General features: G+C 33.8%; 1 protein-coding gene and 1 pseudogene across 5 annotated transcripts in view; both read right to left on the bottom strand.

The window, feature by feature from the left end:
- Nucleotides 1-1,355: 1,355 nt before the first annotated feature.
- LOC128216203 (galanin receptor 2a-like) lies at nucleotides 1,356-4,039 on the bottom strand (annotated as a pseudogene).
- A 12,389-nt stretch (nucleotides 4,040-16,428) lies between these two features.
- The window catches only part of LOC128217714 (QRFP-like peptide receptor), a 64,421-nt gene continuing 53,505 nt past the window's right edge, over nucleotides 16,429-27,344 (bottom strand). Inside the window, exons 3-5 of one of the 5 annotated variants that reach the window (XM_052925050.1) lie at nucleotides 22,864-22,968; nucleotides 17,492-17,600; nucleotides 16,429-17,237 (exon numbers count right to left, since the gene is read on the bottom strand). In XM_052925050.1, coding sequence (XP_052781010.1) covers nucleotides 17,116-17,237; nucleotides 17,492-17,600; nucleotides 22,864-22,968 — 336 coding nt within the window. In that variant the 3' untranslated portion in view covers nucleotides 16,429-17,115. The remainder of the gene's footprint in view (nucleotides 17,238-17,491; nucleotides 17,601-22,863; nucleotides 22,969-27,344) is intronic. The other 4 variants (XM_052925048.1, XM_052925049.1, XM_052925051.1 and 1 more) reach the window with 4 other exon arrangements.

Here is a 27,344-nt window from a genome sequence, read left to right as displayed (position 1 = left end):
CCGCATTAGCTCGAGTTAACAAGAAGGTATTGAACCGAATGCCTTTATGACCTGGTTCTTTAAAAGACAATCAATGATAGAGAAGAAAATAGAGTTTGTTAAAAATAATCTATAGGCCCCTCCCCTTACAATTACCCTTAAATTAATTACAGATATTAAGTATTTACTCAAAGCTGCCGAAAGAGTATGCTATGTAAATACGTAGGAAACTTAAAGAAATAGCATTTATTCAATGCTCAGTTTCAAAACGTGTTGAATGAAGAATATTTAAATGTCCCAACAATATACTGGATAAATTATTCATAAATTGTCGTTCAAATCGTGTTTTATACGTTATTCCAAAGTACTACTTCAACTTAAATTCCTTCCTTCTAACAGACCATCGGTTCAGTGACCTTTAAGATATTTATTTGTACCGAGGTTAAAACGGTATTATTATACATAATATATGTCAAGTATTTCAAAAAGAACCTCTTCATGAAAAAAGATTCATGTTGATCTTAACGCTCTGTGACATTAATTGACATTTAGGACACAGGTTTTGCCGACATGGGTGAGCGTAAGACGACATTAATTGACAAACATTTAGGACACTAATGCCTTTTGTCGACATGGGTGAGCGTAAGACGAAATTAATTGACAAACATTTAGGCCACTAATGCCTTTTGTCGACATGGGTGAGCGTTAGAGAACCAAAAGTGGTGCTTTTATTATCCCGCTGCAAAAGCAAACATGAATGTTTAAACACTCATTTTTCCAATTTCATTTATTCTCCCTTCCGTTTTTGACAGAGTTGAGCGTTGGTGTCTGCGGATGGATTTGGATGACTGCATCGTATCTTTAAAGAGTTGGCGCTTTTGCCATAGCTTTATTTATGCAGTTGAATCCTGTTTCCGACTGTTGACTCCTTGAAATGAAAATTCAAGTGTTACTCTCATTTTAATCTCCATTGTTTCAAGTTGATGTGGGCTCCGATGAAATTTATATTTAAATTTCTGTCTTTATTGATCAATGTAGGAACGCGTGTAAGATTAGGCATATATCAAATAGTTAAAACGTTCGGGGACCTCGTGTTCCAGTGAAGACACGATTGACTGACCGTTCAAATGCGGTGATTCTTTCATGTATTGATAAAGCTATTCTGATGAATTCCAATGCGGTGATCCCATCATGTATTGATAAAGCTATTCTGATGAATTCCAATGCGGTTATCCCATCACTTATTAATAAATCTATTCTGATGAATATGTGTTTTGTTTGTCTTTTTTTGTACGTTTGTATGCTAGGAAAAGACGTAGGATGTGACGTCATATCTTGTTCTATTTCTTCTTCTCGCTTTGTGGATTGAAGTGACGTCACATCCTAGCCATGTGTTGAGTTGTGACGTTTGTCGTTGAAGTGTTGTTCATTGAATCCGCTCAATATATAGCGGTGTAAAGCTTTCTTTCGTAACATCCAAATAACGTCCGAAACTCTGAAAATACAAACCTTTAAGCAAGAAATGATTTAACAACCATAGACGCAACAGAAAGTGACATATATGAAAAATAAACTTTGCAAATAACCGGGCATCGTTGCTGTGTTAATAAAAAGTGCAGACGACATTATAAACAAAATAAAAATGTATAATTATTAAAAGCTGCATTCTCACAGATATATCATTTTTACAAGTCTTTTTTGTCTTGGAAAGAGCAATTTATTACATAAATATCTGCAAACCAATGATATATGATTGCTGGCAAAAAATCAGATCGTAGATTTTTATATTTCCGTTCGAAAATAAATGTTTAATTGCCTAAACCGTTAATAACGGTTTAAGAAAAATGCATAAAAACATCAATTTTGAACTTAAATATAAAAATCTGCGATCATTTGTTTCGTCATCAGTCTTATATAACTGGTTTCCATGGATATGCGCAAAAATTGGCTCGTTCCAAGAGAAAAATAAAAGAAGTTGTCAAAACGTTCAATCTATGAGAGTGCGGCTTTAACGAAAAACTAATTGCAATCAGTTAACTAACATCCTATATGACTTTTGATTATTATGACATGGGTTAAGGAAGCATAAAATACGAGCACAACAGGTACTTAGACAAATTTACCTTTTCTGAAATTCTCATTAAAACCCGCGTAGATGAGTGGGTTAATTGCGCTGTTGGCGTATGCAAGTGTGTAGGCGAGGAACTCTAGTACACCGTACCACTCAGAAAGCTGGAATATAACATATAACACATATTGAAATATAGATTTGTATTGATGTCATATCTACGGTGGTTTTATGTCTTAATTTGCTTGTTTTGGTAATTGTTAAGCCAAGTGTGAATTCTAAGGCCCAAAATACGGTTTGACACCTGATTTCGTTGACCATTCTAAGGCGATAACATAATAAAACAACTAAAACTACATGGACAATCCCAGTAGCCAAGACTTTAACAAAGACCAACCATACGGGCTATGAGATAGATTCATGTCGATAAAATTATAAGTTTAAAAATAAAAAAAAATAAAAAAGTGAACAACATCTTAATACAAGTTATAAGTTGCGTTGCGACTTTTTATTGCTCATTAAATCGATAATATGCGAGTATGTTTACTATCAGCCTTTATCTTTTACGGAGTAACTAGAACAGTTATATTGCTCGGCTGTATATGTAGATACTGTTGATTCAAAAAAATAGTGCCACTTTTAGGTCATTCGTAGGTAAAACATAAGCATTTCAGAACAAACTTTGTTTTATATCACATATCATCTGTATATTGCTAGAGCTTGTTCCTCAAGGATATATTACTAACATTCTGTCCCAAAAGTAAAGCAGTGCATTACAAATGAGACATTTCCAATCCAAAGATATTTCGCTTTAAAACTCGTGATTTAATCTATCACGCGCCATTTATTGCCTTATGTTGAGAGCGTTAATGGCCTCAAGGGCAATTGAAGCCAATACAATTCTTCCAGTAGGGCGACTTCATTTGGAGGATGACTTAAAAGATAATACGAAATATCTTAAGACAGCATCTTTATAGCGGCACCTTGTGTCATTTTGTTTTTAATTTTAATGTTCACTTTTGAGGTATCTTTCGGAGAAATGATTGAACCGCTTTTTCTGTCTCGTTTTTTGCAAGCGTATTAAACTACCCAAGAACAAGTTTGTTGATTGCAAGAAAGCTGGAATTAGCTGTCGGTGATGGTTTTCGTGTTGTACTGGTGAGGGATGATTGGTTAATATTCTAATTTCTATCTCTGATAGATTTGCTAATGCTTATCCTGCAATGTTTCCTTCTTAAATCAAGGAAATGCGTATTTCACACGTTTTATTTTAAAAAGGCAAATAAAGTGTATAAATACTTAAGAATTGCACTTGCAATTCCACGTCGCAAATGATATCGTCATCAAGATATATGTTTGTAATGCAGCAATTCTACAAAGACTAAAATCGTATTATTAACTCGTTAATAACAAGCGTCGATCTTGTTGAACTTGACACATGATTAGCTCCGGTGTATCCTGTCTTTCTATATACATTACCCCCGTTAGGGAATTGTGAGCACGGTCAATCAATTCATTTAGATTGGCTTAGGTATCACGTGGCAATTATAGCCGCGTCGGGTAATGTAGAAGCATTCAATGCCATTAAATCTCGTTACGTTGTGTCTATTTCGTCCTTAAGGTTGATTACATCGAAGACCGGCGGTTAACGAACAGATGAGACCAACCACATGTTCAATTTTAGATATATTAGTCAATCCCTCTAATAAATCTTCTGAAATCCGACCAACAAAAATAAGTTGTTCTTATTTACAATCACGTTAAATAAATCTGTGTTTTTATGAAGAGTGATGATGCAGCCAATACGTTTATATCAAAGACGTAAAACATTCGATTCTCAAACATTGGTAATGAAAGAAACAATTGCTTAATAGTTTATCGATACCTTTCTTTTAACTGCGTTTTGGAGATTTATTTATTTTGCAAGGCCTTTTCACCGGGTGTTCGTTTAAATCACACTGCCACTAATATAAGACAATATATAGCTGACATATCACCATTGGAAGATTACACCGAGTTATTGTCAGAAATATGTATAACGCCTTTCTGTTGGGAATGACACAGTATCCTGCCTATGGACGGATTCCTTGTACATTGGCCACGTTTCGTTGCACTAGATTTGACGTGACCATTTGACTGATTCCTCGTTTTAAACAACCAACAAGGGCTTTAAAGAAACTGTTTCGCACACCAAGATATTGAGTACATAACAGAGAACGTGTAAGACTTAAATGTGAATTGATTACAAATACTTTAAAACTGAATGTGCAAGGCAGACTGTTAAACTAAACAGTAAATTGTCTACGAAGAATGACATAGTTGTATGATATATCTTCAACAAACAAATTGAAGAAGAAAGTAAGGGTATAATGTTGTATCAACAAAACAATTGAATTTCACAGGGAGTTGCTTGTAAAGAATTGAACAATTCAAGGCTAAGACAATTTCAGTGAGGAAATTGAATTCTTTCAGATCACACAATGTCTTTAAGTTATTATAGAGGGATCATTGTTCGGTACAGTCGGATGTACGTGAACAAAATCTCGTGATTTGTTTGAAGCTAAAAGCAGAACCTATTACTCTTACCGTAAGGCAAAAAGGCAAAGAGAGTTCATTTGATACGGCTTGTCAAGCACGGAATACAGTATCAAAAGAAGTCACAAATGGAATCGACGTTAAGTTGAAACATTTTAAAAATTTAGTATGACGTCACGACGTCTTTGAGTACACAGTTTTCCAGGTGTGGTAATAGAATGATTTGATTAAAGCAATAAAAAAGTAGTTGAAAATCAGACTTTGATACAATCATTGACTGAATAACAATTACATGATGAATATGAGAAACTCGGCTTTCATTTGCATTGAAAAAAAGTTTATAATTTGTTTTTGGTCAAAATCTAATTCTCTTCGAAGAACATGTTTACACGCAAAAGTATGAATAATCATCAAGTGCATTTACTGCTACCTTTTAATTTCAGAAACACACACACAAACAAACACAAATACACACACACACACACAGACAGACACACGCTGATTTAAAACCCAGATATCTTTAAAAAAGGACAAGTTGACTTGCAAAGACATCTCATGTGAACGATAATGATAATACCGCCTCAACTATCATCTCAAAATACAGTACTTTTCAGGTATTAAATGGGATATTAACTCTATATCTTAATAAGTTGGAACAACGTTCTGTGGTTCGCGAAAAAACAATGATTTTAACACAAATCGTAAGAAATATGGTCATCTTCCAGGAAGACAAATATGTTCCTGTATACGGTTAACGAACAGATGAGACCATCCAACCGTTCAATGTTAGTTCTTCAAGTCAATAACACTAATATATCTCCTTAAATCGGACCAAAGATACCTAAGCTGTTCCTGAATAAAAGTACTTTATGTAGAACGTTGAATAATTATATGTTACCTGTAAGAATGATAATGCCACCAATATGTTTTATATGAACGACGTGACACATGTTATTTCTAACCATTTTTGAAACCGTGTGAATGACAAAAGGGAATTAAGGTAAATAGTTTATCGATCCGTCATTGTTTGACCTCTTTTAATCTTATATTTCTTTTGAAAAGGCTCTTTCACCGGGCGTTTACTTAGATCACACTGTCATTATTATAAGACCATATATAATAGGGATGGCAACGAGTAGTAAAATTAATACTCGAGTACTCGGACAATCGTTCGATCGAGTACTCGGGTACTCGGAAAAATTGAATATGTGTTCGCAACTTTAGACAAGATTGTGTATACATGTATCGTTAATGACGCATGTTGTGCGTTGGTCGTATTATTGGTCATTTTCACCTTTAAAGTAAACTTTCATTACGTATTTTAACAAAAAAAATGATATAAAAAGAACACAAATGTTGTTTCAGGCTTTTAATTTGTCTTATTCGTTTCATTTTATACAAGTATGCACTGCAGAAATGAACAACAATCAGAATTACAATGAACGAAATTCAGTACGAAGTTCAGTTGTTTACTCTACATATTATTATTTTTTTAAATGATAGTTTTTCGTACTGTGTAATTGTTGTTTACCTCATTAATATTCATAATTCTTGATTTAAAATATCAACCAATCAATCGTGATAATCATTACAAAAATAGTTGAAATACGCCCATTAAGAAATCAATTCTCGTAACGGTCGAATACTCTTTCGCTCGTTAGCGTCCATTGTTTGGTGAAAGGTCGGTACTTGATATACAATAGAATTGTGTAGGTGAAAGTACCGCTATCAAAACTTCGTTAATTGACATCAGTGCTAATTTGAAATAGGGGTCCTTTGTTGACAGTTTGCAACTATCACAACAACTGTCAACTAATTGTTTGAGGTCAATTGTGTACACAGCGGGGATTAGAGGGACCGTAAATTGTCCTTTTGGCAACCAACCAGATCTGATATTTTGTCTGTAAATCGTGTATTTGGTAATTTTTAAAGAGTGTTTTATTATATTTTTTCCGAGTACTCGAGTAGTGATTTGGTACTCGAGTACTCGGACGTTCGATCGAGTACTCGGGTACTCGTTGCCATCCCTAATATATAACTAACTTTGTCACCATGGCTTTGAAACACAGACCTATTGCCAGAAATGTGTTATACGTCTTTCTGCCGGAGAATGACGTAGTATCAAGTCCAGTGGCAAGGTCCTTAGATATATACATCGGCCATGTATCGTCGCACAAGATTCCAGCGTGTGTGGACAATGTGACAACCATGTCGTGGACCCAGATAATGGTGACATAATAACTAGCCTGAGGAAGGTGTCATACGCTATCAAAATATGGGGAGAACGGAATTTCTGGACGGTTATTAATATCAATTAACCATCGTTAAACGATACGGAACAAAACACAACATATATTTGATCTGAAAAAAATGTCCCTTATATCATACCTACTGCATGAAAACTTCATGGGGGGGGGGGGGCGTTCTAAATTTAGACATTTACGTCTAAAAGCTTTATTTATTTGATTTGAAAGAATATTATTTCCTAACAGCGGTTCCCTGTTCCCTGTTCTAATATGTCCCTGTATTTTACATTGCATTATTATATTTCTTATCGGAGGCAAAGTTCATCGTACATCTTCAAGAACCTCATCGTCTTTCGAAATAATGAAATACCTGGCACAACTTAAAATCAACAATAAATTGTCTCCGTAGGAGACACATCGGTTTAATCATAATCAGTATGCTGATCTAAGGTATTTGGAACACGAAGTTTTAAACATATGGTTTGAAGTAGAATGAAGGGTAAAATGTCAAAAACAATTTTGCAGAGAGTTGTTTGTAAAGCTCGATCAATCAAAGGCTAGAATACGCTCAATTATAAAAAATAATGATCTGAATTATTTTATAGTTTTATTTTCACTTGCATCCCTTGTACCACACGCCAAGCACGTTTCTTTAATAGTTGGGTCCTCAATACCTACAATGATGGTCTTTGTTCTAATCCCAAAGCTACAATGGTAAATGCTGATGCTAGGGTAACTCATTTTCCTTTGTTTCAATCCTGTTCGTTGCACAATTTATTTGTTATAATGGTTTGTAGGGATGATCCTTTTACCTTTCGCTTTTGATCACATTCTAACCCCAGTGATGCTAGGCGCACTATGCGATAAGTTTCCCATTTTCTATTGTTTATTGCACAATTATTTAATAAATAATGGTTTTCAGGGATAATCGCTTCACCTTTCACATTTGATTGCATTCTTTCATCAATGGTGAATAATGATGGTAGGAGAACTATGCGAGTATTTCCCTTGGTTTAATGAACAACTAATAAGTTATTACATGGTTTTCATTATGGATGAACATTTCACCTTGCGAAGTTCTTAACTAAATGCACATGCTATCCAGACAATAAACATTTAAAATGATGCTATCGAGTTTGTAACAGCCTGGGGTGATCCAGGAGTTGACGTTAGTTGAGGACACTTTTGGGTGCAACTGAGGACATTGATAAATAGGCCCTAAGCTTAATATGAGGTGTTCGAGACCGCCTCAAGGACGTTTTGGCTATTTTTATTCTGTGCATTCTGAAATTATTTATTCTCTTAGTGACTTCAATATTGACATGAAAAGTTCAGTTCTACAAGTTGAGGGGGCGCGCCGGTCGTCCCCCATCCCTGGATATGCTAGTAAAAACTTCTATCTCGCAAATATTAAACAATTGTTTATACAATAGATGAAGGTAACACATTGAATTGGGTGAGTTGCCTAAAGCTTTTCGCTATCAACCAACTCATATGCTGTGGTACGTTAGCAGAGAGCATCTCCTAGTTATATATAATCGTTTTGATTCATGTCGTTGCTTAGATAATATAAGAAAGGCTCTCACATAGCGATATGCGGGACTATGTGGTACTCTGCCTATACACTAATTGGCAATGTAGCTTTCAATATTGAGCTTGGCCTAATGATTGTTTTCCCCAAAGTCGTGGTAAAGCACAATTTTCTTTTATTTCTCTTCAAGTTCGTAAAATGTGTTTGATGTCAGAGGAATCTTATACCTGTAGGGATGTTCATGTTCAGTTAATACTAATAGTTAACACTTAACAGTACATGTATTCGTATTGTCGGTACAAGGCACTACCAGAAAAAAATGCGATTTCGTAAAATGGTATAAAACAACATACGTTTAACGGATAAAAAAGATAATCTACCGTGGTTGATATGAACCGAGAAATATGCTTTTACACCAAACAATACGTAATTAAGGTAATAAAATAGAGTTATATCGGATTTGTTCTGGTTTTTGGTGCATAACTTTAAATCTTGATTTATGTTTTACAGTTTTGCCGATATTTGCGACTTAAAAACAGGTCCAGTCAGTTAGATTAAACTGTTTGCTGCAATATGTTTACATAGAATATTTTATTATTTTTATTATTATTATTATTATTATTATTATTTATGTTACCCCTTCGCTACGGTATTATTACATAGCTTAAGTTTCATACAACACACGTATGTGCATGGCTACATATTTGACAAAGTTGTTATGCATTATTTTACCACCCTTTTCTTTTTTTTACGTCTCTGTCTAAGCACATTTTGATATTCTTGCATCATTTTACGTATTGAGTTTTACAGCAAGAAATGTTTTGTGAAGATGGAACTACTAACTTGGCTTTCTTTTATTCTCTGTATTTATTAGACACCTGAATACCGTTTATGATTACTTTTCTTACATACAAGCAGTTATTTTTAAAAAATAACAATAACAAAGTCTGATTAACATAATGTTCAAAGAGTAAAGAATTTTCAATTGAGTGTTTGGTAATTTGTTACACATTTAACATTTCTTTGCTACGGTTATTTAAGAAATTGATGATGTCGTTTGTAACATTGCTGTTTAAATGGAATTTAGATACGCTTTCGGATATCGCTTGTAACATTGCTGTTTAAATGAATTTATATACGCTTTCGGATATCGTTTGTAACATTGCTGTTTAAATGGAATGTATGTACGCTTTCGGATATTGGTAAAGTATTTTCAATGTTTCAGCGATTGCGTGAACTTTTCTTCGGAAAATATATCAAATTAAAACATCTATAGACGTACACTAATTTCAAATCAAATTATTTCGTTGTTAATATAAAGGTTAACCGAAAGATTATCCGTTGTATTTTACTCTCTAAATACTGCAAAAATAACAAGCTTTAATTTATTGTGATTGCAGAGGAAATTAATATAAATTTATGTTGAGGGTACTATATCCTAGTTACCACTAAAAGACATATTTCAACGATTTACCCAGCCACAGGAGATATATCATTTTCCGTGTTCATGGGTGTTCAGGGTCTCATTGTAACATGCTCATGCTTTAAAAACTATAGCATAAATTAGTACGGAAACTGAAACACGATTGAAATCTTGTTAACGCCACGTCATAAATTTTCACAGAAAATAAACATCGACTAATACTAAAGTATGATTTCCATTTTTAAAAACGGCGTTCTCAATTTTATCTCACTTACGAATATGTATGTACCGACGAAATGAATATAATAAATGAATAGGTTATTCCCGTAGCGGTGCCAATTTGACAAATACCAATAATATTGATAATATTGTTAAGACACTTTGGCGATTAAGTAATTGTTCTTTGAGACAAATTAACACTGTGTTATGTTTCCATGTGTGTCGTTTTTATTTTTGAATTGGAATACGACATGCAGGCAACACATTGTTCCATACTCACTCAGTCTAGAATTTACCTGGATTATTTTAGAATTATGTAAAGTTTAAAAATACGAACTAGAACAAGACCAATTTTCAAATCATTTAACATAATAAACATAATAAAATGGAGCAGACCGATGTTCTGATACAGAAAATAAATTAGCATATATATAGTTGGATTTAAATCTAACGAGATTACACACTCTATTGCTACGCATTGCAACCGATTCATGTTCTGAGCGCTTCTATTTCATATGTTACTAAGAACATTTGATTGTTTACCTATCGTAAAGAAGATCACATAAACTTGCATATTAATAGCGTACTTAATGATAGCATGTGCGGAACAATGAGTAGTGTTTATATTACCCTTGGTTTATAGCAAAATTAATTGGTAAATCCTGAATACAGAAAATGAATCATCATTCATAATATTGATTGTTTACCTATTGTAAAGAAGATAATCTTGCATATAAATAGCGTACTTAATGACAGCATGTGCGGAACGATGAGTAGTGTTTTATTACCCTTGGTTTATAGCCAAATTAAATGGTTTATCCTGGCTTTCCGATATATGTTATCCAGACAACAGGACTTCAAAACGATATTTTGCATTTTGTTAATCTGTTCTAAAGATTTGCTGTACTGGACATAAATAGACTGTCTGTCTGTCTGTCAACTCTCGTAATAATGGTAGACAAAGTGAATTGGTCATCTTATCTACTAAATAAAACACCAAATATGTGGATGTCAGTTATGACCTTTGTTTAAATGCCGTCGTAACTAGTTGAGTTTAATGTTCTTTTGTTTTATATAATATTTTAATCTATATAATAAATCGAGTTATTGTTAAAAGATTCGTTGTCGTCGTGCAAACTTAAACTTTATTAAACCCAGAAAACACATATTTAAATATTAATTTGAAACCTATGAGCATGAACCAAGATATACACACATTCGTAGTAAATTGTATAGAGCTGGCTGGAATAATTTTCGATAGATGCCCCTAAACGTCTGACATACTTGGAGTTTTTAGCAAACTTGATCTTTCATTTGTTATTGACACAAACTTAATAAAGACAGTGCATTATACCAACAATAAACATGGTAGACAACTAACGTTAGCTGAAATGACCACGAAGAATTAATTTGGGTTCGACAGGTGTTATTTGGAAATCTCTTGGTAGGTATAGATTGAACACCTTTTGTATATCAGACAAGATAGGACACACAATTGGCCCATGAAATGAAAGTTCTGAATATTGTAACGCTTATATGACCAACGCTGTATCGGTTACACTGGTTAAAAACTGTGAAAAGAGTGTAACATCGGCAAAACTTAAATTATATCTGAATATTTCACATCCAACTCAATATCGAGTTCTCAGCCCGATATCTCATCAGAGTTATGCGGCTACAATACTTACAATGAGTTACAGCAGAGGTTTTGAAAGTTTGAAGACGTGTTTTTTTCTATCTCAAATAAAGGGTTACGCTGTAACATTTGTTACAACCGGTTACATCGGTTACATCGGTTACATTGAACTATTTTTAAGTACAAAATCTCCAAAAATGAGTTCTTAGCCCGAGATATGATCAAAGTTATATGGGTACATTAGTTACAATGAGTTACAGGATTGTTTTTTTTTATCAGAAACGGACAGAGATGTTACAAGAAAAACGTAGTGTTTTGCAGAATTGATTGTCTACTATGTATATAATTCTATGACGTAGAATTATCAATCTTGATATCGCCCAGTATTCCTCTTGGACATTCATGAAAAGCAAATTATGTTAAGAGCTTTAACCGTAAGTGAAAACAACACACCGCAGCTCTGTCTAGAGCAATGTATTCACCACGTGTAATTGGTAAATTCGGAAATGTGCGTTCGATATACTTTGTGAAACACAATTTATTTGACTATGCTTAACGTTTATAAAGGAAAGTAGAAAATTAAATGCCTTGCTATTTTATTGATGTTAGTTTTAATATCAATGTTCTATTTCATGGCTCACCAGGATCAAATGGAGCCATTGGAAAAGCCGGAATGTGTACGGTCAGAATATTTGTTTGATGGATAGACATATGGGATTCAAGAGGGATGAAAACATTTACATAAACGGTGATATATTATAAATAAATCACCTCAAATTACAAGAAATTATATATGTTTGTGTATAAGCATAGTCTTTGTCGTAATATTCCATCAGTCGTTAACTTTGCATATTTCAAATGTTAATGAATTTGTTTTGATTTTTTAATTTAATTCACCTTGTGATGAAAAAAAGCAGTATATGCACTAAATACACACATCTCACATAAATTATATTATTATTTTAACAAACACTCGTGAACTGAATTATCATATATAACATTTAAAATGTCGTGACGTTAATACACATATTAGAAAGTAATTAAGAATAAACTACCAATGTGAAATATGTGTTTTGAATTTTCTTTATTTGAACTGTGGCAGATGTTTTTTGCTTAACAGAAATGGGTATTTTTAAAACACGAGAGAGAGAGCGAGAGAGAGAGAGAGAGAGAAGAAGAGAGAGAGAAACAGAGAAAGTGAGAGATTGAGAGAGGGAGAGGGGAAAGGGAGAGAGGGGGAAAGGGAGAGAGAGGGGGGGGGGGGGAGAGAGAGTGTGGGAGAGAGGGACCGCACTGGGAGATTGTCCGCTACTGTAGTACTAGCAAAATAATTGTCATGTATTTTAAGACCTCATCCGTGGCTGTCAAGTTTTTTTTCCATTATACTATCTATGTAGATGACATAATATAATATAATTACCATAAAAATGGCCATACATTCCCTTTTTCGTATATGGAACGATGTTAGGAATAATCTCTGGCTAGCTAACATACTTCACCAATTGGCGGAAGAGCCCACAACTTTACGCTATCGATACTCTCTGGATTACCACGCATTTTTGGTTCATTTTTCAATGTGTATTTAAATCAGTATGAGGCTGAAGCCCGCCCTCGTGTTAAGATACTATTGAACGTTGTGCAAATGAAATTAGATTATATTTTATATTTGCTCATGGCAAAGCACATTTGGCAGCTGATGAAATGATACAGACACTAACAAATTCATCGTTTATTGCATGACTTGTTTAAATTGAAACAGAAGCAGAGTTTGTTTCGTTCGTGTGCTTTTTTCTTCAATTAACCAACACATATCCACTTACATTGCATAGTAACATTTGAAAGTTAACATTTGAAATGATCTGTACCATAAAAGTTAATATTCATTGACAAGAAACAGCAAGACGCTTGCGAAACAAATGCCAAAATGTAAATGCAACTCCGTAGTGGATTGTTTCATTGTATAGTTTCCAATAACAGGAATGTTTTGAATAAAGAAACATGAAATAAATATTAAACAAAAATGTAAAGCATTGCTAAAAGGTCGACTATAGGACGGAAGGGCCAAGTTCTTTTGGAAGAACGCAAAAGCAAACTTATTTTGAATCTGATTTGCACTAATGTAACAACACCCCATGTTTCGTTCATATCAATTTAAAGCATTTGGTAATAAAATTGCCATTGTTTCAATTTTTAGAACGGAACGTAATTGTGTATGTTTAATCATACTACCGAAATATATTAAAACGCATTTGCGTATAAGTATTAAATTGTTTATTCATCGCTTTGTGATTTTGTGTGCTGTGTCTTTGGCGTTTGCCCAGTGCCAATAAACCGGGTTCATGTTTAAACATTTTGCTACTGAGCTTGTTTCTGTAGCTTTGTGCATAAATATTTATACGGAATGATATCATGAAACTGACCTGGTTTCATTTCACAAAGCACACCTGCAAATATAGAAAAGAAACACACAAACACGCGAAACAGCAATATACTATCATTTCAATGCTTTAATATATTAAAACGCTAAGTTAATTTCAAAACTAAGTATCATAACAAACGCAGTTAGTTATACCATTTGCATTATTACATATTTTGGTGTAGTCGGACAGCTATGGAAATATCAGACTGTTGACTTCACCGTTACAAAACATTTCCGTATGTTTCTGTTTCTTTGTAGAGCCCTTTAATGTTGCCTTTACGACCTCATATTTCTATGTTGTCTTTATATGCAATAGATAGGTTTTGGTTTTTAAGAAATGCAATATAAGGAGAGTTTTAAAGAATACCTTTATACTTTAACACAATATTATTGTATTTTTAAATTCTAAATGGAAGAGAAAGACTAATCATTCGTACCTGGATTTCAAAGATGGCACATCGAACTGTAAAAAAGCTAGGCTTCAAACCAGCAGAATAATGGAAATATGTTTTCTCATCTTTAAAACAGCTTTTTGTCACGAGAAGCGGCGTTCACGGGTGATGTTTTACGCTTGTTCCTAGAGAACACTGACCGAACGCCTTTCGCAATACGTTACAATTAAGATTGAGCTTTTTCCTTGGTAGACAATGTAAATTGAGCCTCATACTTACCATTTGATTATCGGGCCATGCGTGCTAGAGGATGCTGGGTAAACATTGTTGTATTGAACCATTCTCCCGTGCAATGGAACAAATTTCTGAATGGGCAAGAGCTGCTTTGCAAGTACATGTATGTAAACATTGGAACTAAATTCTAACTAAAAGAAAGGTCATCAAGACCGGATGACATCAGGTAGTTATCTTGATGCATGTTTAAATGAATTGACCGATTTATTAATATATAACACCGTATTAGATCAAATAAACAAGAATGTATTGAACCGGATGCCTTTATGACCTGGTTCTTTAAAATACCATCAATGATTGAGAAGAAAATAGTGTTTGTTATAAATAATCTATAGGCCCCTCCCCCAACAATTACCCTTCAATTAAATACAGATATTAAGTTTCTACTCAAAGCTGCTAATAAGGTTTTTATTGTCGGAAGAATATGCTATGTAAATTCGTACGAAACTTGAAGAAACAGCATTTATTCAATGATCAGTTTCAAAACGTGTTGAATGAAGAATATATAATGTCCCAACAATATACTGGATCCCTAATATTCATACGTGTATTATACGTTATTCCAAAGTGCTACTTCAACTTAAATTCCTTCCTCCTAAAAGACCATCGGTTCAATGACATTTAAAATATTTATTTGTACCGAGGTTAAAACGGTATTATTATACATAATATATGTCAAGTGTTTCAAAAAGACCTCTTCATGAACAAGATTCATGTTGATCTTAACGCTCTGCGACATCAATTGACTAACATTTAGGACACTAATGCCTTTTGTCGACATGGATGAGCGTTAGAGAACCAAAAGTGGTGCTTTTATTATCCTGCTGCAAAAGCAAACATGAATGTTTAAACACTCATTTTTCCAATTTCATTTATTCTCCCTTCCGTTTTCTACAGAGTTGGGCGTTGGTGTCTGCGGATGGATTTGGATGACTGCATCATATATTTAAAGAGTTGGCGCTTTTTCAACAGCTTTATTTATGCAGTTGAATCCTGTAACCGACTGTTTACTTCTTGAAATGTAAGTTCAAGGGTTAATCTCACTTTATTCTTCTTTGTTTCAAGTCGATGCGGGCTCCGATGAAACTTATATTTAATTTGAGTCTTTATTGATAGATATAGGATCGCGTGTAAGTTTATGCACATATAAACCAGTTTAAACTTTCCGGAAACTCATGTTCAGGAAGTTTTTGTACCCAGGTACCTCAAAGCTAGTGAACTGCATCTGCTACCTTTTAGTCATGTTTCAACATCATTGGAATCGTCTTTGATGTTTTGCATCAAAATTAGTCTTGTGTTTTGATTGTGTATCTATTTGATAAATGAAGGAACCAAGTGCACGGTAATAGGCATATAAACACAACTCTAAGCTCTCGAGAAACTCGTGTTTCAATAAAGTCAAAATTCACCGACCGTTCCATGCAGTGATCCTATCATGTATTGATAAAGCTATTCTGATAAATTTCAATGCGGTTATCCCATCACTGCGCTGGTGGATTGGCCGTACGGTCGAGGAACCTAGTTGATATTGTCAATGTATACAGTATGCTCTAATCCATCTTACATTTTGTAATGTTATATGCATGTAATTATGAAGAAACGGCTATTGTAAATACTTTTTTTCCATTATTGTACATATTTAAAACTACATGTTTTATTTCAAGGTCGCCAGCTCTTTGTTATGGTTTGATATGTTATGTATGATTGTTAATCATGTCGTAAAATATCCCATTGAGCTAATGTTTCTTGTAAACATATCCCCGACTTAAAATAAAGATTATTGTATCTTGTATATTGTTCCTCTTGTATCTTGTACTCATGTAACTAGCATATCTGAGCGTATCAAAGTTTAACTTGGGTTGTGTATTTACTATCCACACATATCTGATCAACACTAAATGATTTAAGAATACGGCAAAAGAAGAACTATATTATAATTTGTTGTCGTTTTAATTATAATGTAAAATGACTATGACAAAGTCATGCTTTATCTGAAACAACTCGTCCGATATTACCAATGAAACACTTATTTCTTGTAATTAATTTTTTTTAGGAATGCTGATAATTATGATAAACAAAACAACATAGTGTTTTACTATGGTGAATTCCTTAAAATTAAATGGAACTAATAAGTTGGCGCCTTGTCCAGTGACTTGTGTCCGAAACGCAAGGGAGCATCGATTTGTCCATGTTCCGATTTCCGCAATTTAAAAGGTTTTACCCAGTCTCTTATTATGATGCCAGTGTTACAAAACGTTTCTCCTTGCACTTAGACGTAAATGATTCATGCTAGGAAAAGACGTAAGACGTGACGTCATATCTTGTTCTATCTTTTCTTCGGGCTTTGTGGATAGAAGTGACTTCACATCCTAGTCATGTGTTGTGTTGTGACGTTTGTCGTTGAAGTGTTGTACATTGAATCCGCTCGAGATATAGCGGTGTAAAGCTTTCTTTCGTAACATCCAAATAACGTCCGAAAGCCTGAAAATACAAACCTGTAAGCAAGAAATGATTTAACCACAATAGATGCAACAAAAATTAATATATATGAAAAATAAACTGTGCAAATAACCGCGCATTGTGGCTGTTGTCATAAAAAGTGCAGACGACATAATAAACAAAATAAAATTTATAATTATTAATGAAAATCAAATTGCAATAAGTTAACATCCTATATGACTTCTAATTATTTTGACATGGTTAAAGGAAACATTAAATACGAGAACAACAGGTACTTGAACAAATTTACCTTTTCTGAAATTCTCATTAAAACCCGCGTAGATGAGTGGGTTAATTGCGCTGTTGGCGTATGCAAGGGTGTAGGCGAGGAACTCTAGTACACCGTACCATTCAGGAAGCTGGAATATAACATATACACATATTGAAATATTGATCTGTATTGATGTCATATCGACGGTGATTATAGGTCTTAGTTGGCTTGTATTGGTATTTGCTAAGACAAGTGTGAAGTTTAGGGTTCAAAATTCGGTTTGACATCTGCTTCCGTTGACCACCCTGAGGAGATAACACGATCAAACAACTGCAACTGCATGGACAAGTTCAGTAGCCAAGACTTTAACAAAGACCAACACCACAGGCTATGAGACAGACGCATGTCGATAAGATGAAATGTATTCAACCTTAAAAGGGACCATTTCAAGGTTTTTGAAATGCACTAATTATGGTATTATTTTTCAAAAATAAAATAGGAATCTTAAAGCTATGATACTGACGGCTGGAACACTTCAACAAACGTTTATATATGTTCAAATATTGTCTTTGCAGTCCACGATTTTGAAAAGCGTTATTAAGGCGATTCAGCAAAGGCCAAAGTGTGACTGGTTGATCGAAATTATCACTCGATGCTACAAATGTGTTTATTAAAGATTAAACTATCCGTCAACATATGTCATAGTCCTTGTGGGCAAGTGGTCATGATATCAATTTTCTAAAACTAAATCCTGATTGTACCGGCGTGGGTTTGCTCTCCGGTTTTTTAAACTGCAGTGTGTTTTTTTAAATGATAGAATATAAGTGTTTTCATATGCATTACTCGGAAAACGCATTATTGGTGCCAAAAAATGAGCGAGCCCCTTTAAATACAGATATGCCAAAACAAGCATTTCCAAACACCTTGGCTTGGTTAATTAGAAGCTTTGTTTAATTTAACTGTATGCTATATATTCATTATCAAAACGTTAATGCCATTTTCAGTAGTAATAATGGGCTCAGGATAATCAAAAGATGCTGTTTGTACACGCTAGCGTTGAATGACGGGTCGTTAATTCACTCCTATATCCCATAACACATATTCACTCCCAAGTATTGACGTCAGTAAATATGTATTACTCACACTGGTGGATGAGTGGAGGCGGGTGTCCGTATCCGCGCCCCACCCATAAAATTTACGATTTACGTTTATATGGTAGAACTGTATCCATACATTACACCAGATTGCACCCTATCATACTATACATTAGCCATCATCTTTGGGAAGGTCCTTCAAACCTACCATACGACGAATGAAGCCTTATTAGTTTACGGTTCCTTTGGGAAGGGTTGCGCGTCCTATTTACTATTTTCACAAAAATTATGTTATATCTGCCTTATTCAACAGCTTAATTATGGAAGAAACTCTCTGCTTAGCCAAAGCTCTCCTTAACTTTATCAATTTAACAGTATTGATAAGTATATGTAATACAGTAAATAACTGCACCCAATCTCGCAATAATTGGTCTTAAAGTATTTGTACTGAAAGAAAGATGTTGGTCAACATTATCATAAACTTGTTGATATGTCTATAATTATCTATATCGTGTCGATTTTAATATGTTCTTAACGATCGTTGTCAAATTGTTGTGGTACGAATCGTTTATGTATGTGTATAATATGTACAATACCCACCAATCTGTAATAAAGCGTATGTAGTAATTGGGAAATATTTCATAACCTGTTTGATACTTTGTATATAAATAGGAAACCTTAAACAACCACAATTAAGTGCAATGTGTATGTTTGGATGGATTCAATTGTGGTCAGGTCTTCAATATCTCATATTTCTGAACCATTTGCTAGAATAAAGTATGACTTCTGAAAAGGTGACAAAATTTGAACAATTTTGATAAGGACGAACTAACTACCCGCTTGTTCACTCGACAATCGATTAGAACGGTAATTATAATGAGATGAATAACCTACGTGTTGAAAAAAACGTTTATACCAGCCGTAAAGGCTTTCAACACGTTGTGTATTCCTATCGCGATAGCTATCGTTACTACTGGCATATTAGCATATGATATTTACATGATTTCACGGCGGGGAATCCACGTGACCAAATGGTAGGTTTCAGTGCAAGATGGCGTCACCAAAACGCTCGACTCGAGCCGAAAATCAAGGTAATACATATAATTATAATAGTTTCTTTAATTTTTAACATAGCCTATCATATGCCAACCTACCTAGTTTGTATTAGCATATCCATGTTTTCCTTGAAACTTTAACCGTTCTCGAGAACACTTCGGCAATGATTCCAAAATGTACGAAATCCGACTGGTAGGTTACAGTTCCATTTATCATTTTGGCTCGGATTTAGCGAAAAATGAGGTTATAATTTGGGAAAATCGCATAAAACACTTAAGTTTTGTTTAAACATAACAGGCACATGCATTTGGGAACGAATATTTTAATGATTTTAAAAGATATGAGCACGAAAAGAAAATGATAGGTTGCAGATCCGATTTTTGAAGAGATAGGTTGCAGTTCCATATTTAGGTTGCCGTCTGGACTGCAGATTCTTTGACTTAGATTTAGTGTTCAAGCCAAACATATAGGTTCCCATAAAACTTAACTGATATTTTTCTATACCATTGTTCATTTTACATAGTTATAACATCATCTAAAATTATAAAATCATTGAAAATCACATCGAGACTGCTGTTTTTATACTTTTGATTTTTCTGCTTACAAATTTATAAGGTTACCATCATTAATGATTTGTTTTCTGTGACAAATTGATGTTTTACACGTTTCGAATTGAATTGTTAAACCATTATCTGTGATAAAAAAACTTTTATTGTATGACGTGTCAATCGATATTTTGCAATTTTCGATATATCATATGGAATGCATTTTTATCTTTTAGACCAATGACACGAATAAGAGAGTCTTTCCCTTCATCAACCTAAACGAAATGAATGCAGATATCTAAACAGCTAACCAAAACAAATGGCAGCGATATAACAAAACAAAAGAAGTGTTCAGTGAGAATTCGTTTGATTACAAGGTGAGGTCAAGACTGGCCTCACGCAGAAAGAAAGCGACTGCACCGACAGACAGAAATGCAATACAAAGGGAAACTTTAGGTGTACGTTGGGAAAAGGCTAGATGAAATTTGTCGAAACAGCTTCCAACAAAGATCATCGGAAAAGACTCATGTGCCATTCTCATAACAAAAAAAAAACACGACAAATATATCCATTTTCATTGTAAATATCATAATAAAAAGTTCATGTTATGCTGATGCCGTTCTTACATTTGATATTTTAGCTTTAATATATATATATATATGTGTGTTATAATATTAATCAATCAACATTTTGTGTTAATTGTTGTAGAATGCCGATTGGTGCATGTCAAAAACAACTTCCTATATGAGCTTGTATATTTATTACCCATTTACGTTTGAACTTTTAAATCGCTCCTTACATATTACATGTAATACATATTTGGTCACCAGTTCATGTAAGCAGAACTCATGAAAGGCAATGTTTGTCATTTTAGTTAAGTATAACGTTTAACTTTGTTACTTGCGTTTGAACAAGATCAACGAATTAAACTCGACTGGTTTTCAATGTCAACATCCATTTAATATGTAAAAATATTGTTTAATCGCAGGATGGTGTGGTTTAAACCTAGCTTATTCCTCCATTGTTTAATTATAAAACTACATTCGTCGCTGTTAAAATCTTTCCGTGTCATTAACATGCATTACCTGACTTAATATCAGTACTAGAAAAAAATATTATGTAAGATATTGAAGAGTTAGCTTTCGATTAATGCGCCGTGTTGAACAACTTCAGACCAATTGAGACCACCTTTGTTTAAATGAACAAATACCAAACAAGTGATTGGTATTTTTTATTTATTAAACCTTGTGTTAACCTAAAGGTAACTTCAACTAAAGAAATCTTTAACAATTGATCAGGATAAAGATTATAAGTTTCTTCCATGGCCGAGAGTGTAAGATAGGGTCATTCCGACCCGAGCGTAGGGTGTTTTGCGGAAACGAGGTTTACCCTTTCTTACGCGAGCGGCTATGGTAGATGCTTTTTCTCCAACCTCAGTTAAAAATAATTAAGTAAAAACGAGTTTTTTGCTGGAACTCTTTTGTGCATAGTGAAACTAATTGCGTATGGATATGAGATAATTCGTGGTTGTCATGGATATGCGCGCAGTGATTCCGATTAAATCAATAGTAAAATCGGTCTTTAAATAGTCCTAAGGAGAGTGAAGCATTATTTCTTGTATGATGCGTGAAAACTGTTTTATGGTGACATTTGAAGCGAGAAATAATTAACTAGCATTAGAAATATTGCCACAAGACAAGGTTTCCATGATGCTACTGACGACAGTCTTCAACAAGGGAGGTAATTACAATGTGGTGACCATTAAAAAGGAGTTCCATACGGGCATTTTATCTTTGCCCGTGGGCAAGATAAGAATATCTAGCATGGTTAAATTATTGGATGTACTTATCTGAGGTGGGAGAAAAGTTGTATCCATAATACTTCACATAGTAATATATCGGCAGTAAATAAATAAAAATGTTAAACATCCTGATATTATATACACGAATATAAAATAAAATAAATAAAAACAGTTTGTCACATTTCAATTCCTCCATGCTTGTATACAATATCAGTGATACAAACACATCACATAATTTGCAGTCCAGACGACAACCTTTACATGGAACTGCAACCTATCTCTTCAAAAATCGGAGCTGCAACCTATCATTTTCTTTTCGTGCTCATATCTTTTAAAATCAATAAAATATTCGTTGCCAAATGCATATGCCTGTTATGTTTAAATAAAACTTAAGTGTTTTTTTTGCGATTTTTCCAAATTACAACCTCATTTTCCGCTAAATCCGAGCCAAAATGATAAATGGAACTGTAACCTACCAGTCGGATTTCGTACATTTTGGAATCATTGCCGAAGTGTTCTCGAGAACGGTTAAAGTTTCAAGGAAAACATGGATATGATAATACACACTAGGTAGGTGGGCATATGATAGGCTATGTTAAGAAATAAAGAAACATTTATAATTATATGTATTGCCTTGATTTTCGGCTCGAGTCGAGCGTTTTGGTGACGCCATCTTGCACTGAAACCTACCATTTGGTCACGTGGATTCCCCGCTGTGTGATTTGTCATTCAGAACGAAATTTTAAAACAAGTTTCCTATATTTTAAGAAATCTATCTCTGACGTGATAAATACATTTCGTATTGCATGACCACGAATGTGATTTACTATTTATATGGAAAAAATCATTAAACACGGTTACAATACTCATTTTGGATACTATAATCTGCTTAAAGTATCAGTTCTCTATACTCACCGGTTGCAGACGATTTGTCCGATACTCGGAGTACAGGATGACGATCTCCAACGGCAGCCAACAGAAACCAAACGTGGCCAGAATCATCACTAACATCTTAACAACCTGAGGAAATGAAAACAGTTTTAGTTCCTTGATATATAGTTTGCTGTATTTAAGTTTAAATTACTCGATTATAATGACAGAACAAAATTTGGTCTTAAAAACATACAGCAAAACACACATTTTCCAATAACCTTCAGCAAACAATCGTTAATGGGTCAGTCCTAAATGTCTTAACGTTAACAGAGAGCAGTTGAACGCGTACGAGAGTTATTGGTTATAACCGTAACTACCTTACAGAAAGATACAAGTAGAGAGAACTCCGTTGCAAGTTCACGTATGTGTACTTCGTACAATTTATAGGCGTGTAGTCGACTGAAAGGAAACATGTTACATGTAACCTAAGTAGTACAGTTTAAGGAAGGCTCGTACAAAACGATACATCACCGTGGAAATCTTTGATATGAGAGAATCGGCAAGCCTAACGATACCCTTGGAAATAAAAAGCTTAGCAAAACGTCGTTTAATGCAGCAATACTTGCACGTCAAACTACAAGTTGTGTTTCCTAAATTAGCTAAATTCACCGATAAGTGTGCAACTCTAAGGTTACTTGAAAGTATCATTTAGAACAATTTCGCATTGTCTACATTTTATATCATCTAAGCTGCGCTAGAAAAAGGCGCTTTACAAGGGCTACATGTTTTAAAATAAAACTTCGGTCCAATTAACAGAGCAGTGACATTTCCAATCCCAAGAATTTCATTTAAAAAAACTCATAAATCGCATCTATGACTAGTCATTTATTGCATCACGTCCAAAGCTTTTATTGCCACAAGTGCAATGAAAGTAAATACAAATCTTCAAGTAGAGCGACTTCATTTGGAAGATGTCACAAAAGATAATACGAACAATCTTAATACCGCATCTATGTGGCGGCGCCTTGTGTCGTTTAGTTCCATCTTAATTGACAAAATTTCTGTAATCTTTCGGTGAGATAATTGAACCCAACGCTACATCAGCCAAGTTATTTGTAATCGGATTAACCGAAAAAAGAACTAGATTGTTTGGTGACTAAACACGTATCCGTCTCGACCTGTGGTGTTGAAGGATACGTATTAATACACCGAACTCGACGTGATGCAGGTCACTAGAAATAGCGTCCTTTCCTAATATTCCCTATGTACTTCCAAAACATAAATGGTATTTCCATCTTTTATTGTGATTTGATATTGACTAATAATTTTCTTTGTTGAAAGTAAACATGTACATAATAAATGAATTTCAGTATTGCACCAGTTTGTAATATCCGGGCGTTCAAGATTTGAAAGCCAAAGTTTAGGTAAATTATATTTGTTGCGATAATTTCAAATGCTTCGAGTTTAAATGAAAGTACATTTATGTCACAATGGCTACACTTACTGCACTTCGTTTATATGTTTATGTATTGTCCTAAGTATATGATCTGTAATTGTTTCGACCGAAGTATCGCCTTTTACGAAATTCAATGTGATTTCTCAGAACCACTACCATTCGCTGATGTTTTTTTTCTAAATCCTTTTGTTTTAGTGAGGGTTTCACAAAATAGTGTCTTAATTCTTAATGATTAATACGCCTTATTCCTAAATTCCTTCGATGATTTAATTGGGCACAATATTGGTTTAGATTTTTATGCTTTATTATGTTTAACTTATTTGAATTTAATAACCAAAATAACCATGAGATTTGTGTACAACAATTTTTTAGGGCCTTTTAAACTTTGGAACCTCGTAGCTTTTAAGTCCGAAAGCTTATGTTTTAGACTGTGTACAAAACATATGCTTGCTTTGTTATGATCACGTGTAAATTTATTATCTGCCACCTTTTAAGTGATAACATTTTCGAATCTGCATAATTTGATCTAATCACTTTTGATAACATTCGATCAGAAACACACTGAATATTTCAGTAAATATTCTAAACCAATTGTAGGAAAATTGTAGTTTGATTAGCAATAAACGTTAAAGTAGGTTGAATACATATCCATTTCTTTTTGCATTCAACTGATATCGGTTTTGTATTATATGACTTATTGAAGATATATTTACTAAATCTGTTTCATTTTATTTGACTATTTTCTTTGATGGTAAACGTCTTATAAAAATCAGTTCTGTTCTGATTAAAAAAATCCGGATGTGTTTCTTTCTTTGAATAATGTCTGACTGTCAAATTAGAATTCGGGCGGGATAATAGTTTTATTGTCTGAAATAAGCATCTAGTGTTATGCATTCAACCTCGAAAAAGTACAGCTTGCATTCTAACACCGTTCTCGTGACGGCAAAAATATGAAGCTGACCTTCAAGTACACATAGTCTTTTTCTGTTATTTGGATTATAGGGTGTTGGTCATGATAGCGAATGCAAATTATTTCTTTTTTCGAATTTGCTAATTTGAAGAGGATTCTTCTAATTTTTGATTTTTAAAATTATCTTTTAGTAAATATATAGTAAATTAATACGTAATAATTCTTTGCAATGGGCATTGATGCATACTACATTAAGAACAATACAATTAACCTTTAACCTCTGCATTTCAGAATGAAAAAAGTTTCTTGAAATTAATATATGTATACCTTTATTACCATTTCTTGATATATGCCAATAGGATAAACCGCATACATGGGTTTCGAAATATTCTTCGTTCAGTTTCATTTGGTTACACTGACATGAAAGCCCAGCGTGTTTTACCTAAAGAAACGTATTACGAATGATAGTTTATGTCACTTATAAAAATACAAGTGAAATATTCAAGTTATAAACTATAACTTATTGGTAAATATTTGACCAATCAAAACAATAAGTCTTATTGATCAATTCAACCATTATGTCTTATTTGACCAATCAAACCATTGAGTCCTATTTGACCAATCAAATCAATGTGTCTTATTTGACCAATCAAACCATTGGGTCTTATTTGACCAATCAAACCATTGTGTCTTATTTGACAAATCAAACCATTTGGTCTTATTTGACCAATCAAACCTTTGGGTAGTATTTGACTATCAAATCATGGGGTCTTATTTGACCAATAAAACCATTGAGTCCTATTTGACCAATCAAACCATTGAGTCTTGTTTGACTAATCAAACCATTGGGTCCTATTTTACCAATCAAACCATTGAGTCCTATTTGACCAATCAAAACAATAAGTCTTATTGATCAATTCAACCATTATGTCTTATTTGACCAATCAAACCATTGAGTCCTATTTGACCAATCAAATCAATGTGTCTTATTTGACCAATCAAACCATTGGGTCTTATTTGACCAATCAAACCATTGTGTCTTATTTGACAAATCAAACCATTTGGTCTTATTTGACCAATCAAACCTTTGGGTAGTATTTGACTATCAAATCATGGGGTCTTATTTGACCAATAAAACCATTGAGTCCTATTTGACCAATCAAACCATTGAGTCTTGTTTGACTAATCAAACCATTGGGTCCTATTTTACCAATCAAACCATTGAGTCCTATTTGACCAATCAAACCATTGGGTCTTATTTGACCAATCGAACCATTGAGTCCTATTTGACCAATCAAACCATTGGGTCTTATTTGACCAATCCAAACTTTTTGGGTCTTATTTGACCAATCAAACCATTGAGTCCTATTTGACCAATCAAACCATTGGGTCCTATTTGACCAATCAAACCATTGGGTCTTATTTGACCAATCCAAACTATTTGGGTCCCATTTGACCAATCAAACCATTGAGTCCTATTTGACCAATCAAACCATTGGGTCTTATTTGACCAATCAAACCATTGAGTCCTATTTGACCAATCAAACCATTGGGTCTTATTTGACCAATCCAAACTATTTGGGTCTTATTTGACCAATCAAACCATTGAGTCCTATTTGACCAAACAAGCCAGTTATTTGGGTCTCATTTGACCAATCAAACCATTGGATCTCATAAGACCAATCAATCCATTTAATAGGAAATAAATAATATGACTTCTTGAAATAACCCGTGTTCAAAAGTGAATCCTATGTTTCGATCGCTGATAAGAGGTTTTGGAATTACCCATTCGAAACAATTGGGCATACGATACGATTGTCAATAAGAGGGTACCTATGTTTAATCATGATCCTAATATTACTTTTATGTCTTTCCCTGGTTGGCATTGAAATATTCCAGACCCCACTTTTAATTCGCGAATAAACATTATTCATCTAAGGATTGTCTAGTTGGAAAACAAAATAAATTTGTGACTTTATTCTTATTTTGCAAAACACCAATCATTTTAAACAAGTCGTAAAACATAAATTACATTCCAGTTTACGATTGTATCACTTTATTGTTTCGAAGACTAAAACCGGATTGTAATGTTATCGTGTACTTACAGAAATAATTTGAAAATGAATTGGAAACAAGAAAGAGTAATGTTTTTCGAGT

The sequence above is a fragment of the Mya arenaria genome, chromosome 14, assembly GCF_026914265.1.
Source record: "Mya arenaria isolate MELC-2E11 chromosome 14, ASM2691426v1".
Taxonomy (NCBI): Eukaryota; Metazoa; Mollusca; class Bivalvia; order Myida; family Myidae; genus Mya; species Mya arenaria.
Note: the sequence above shows the minus strand (reverse complement) of the source record. Positions and strands in the feature narration are given on the sequence as shown.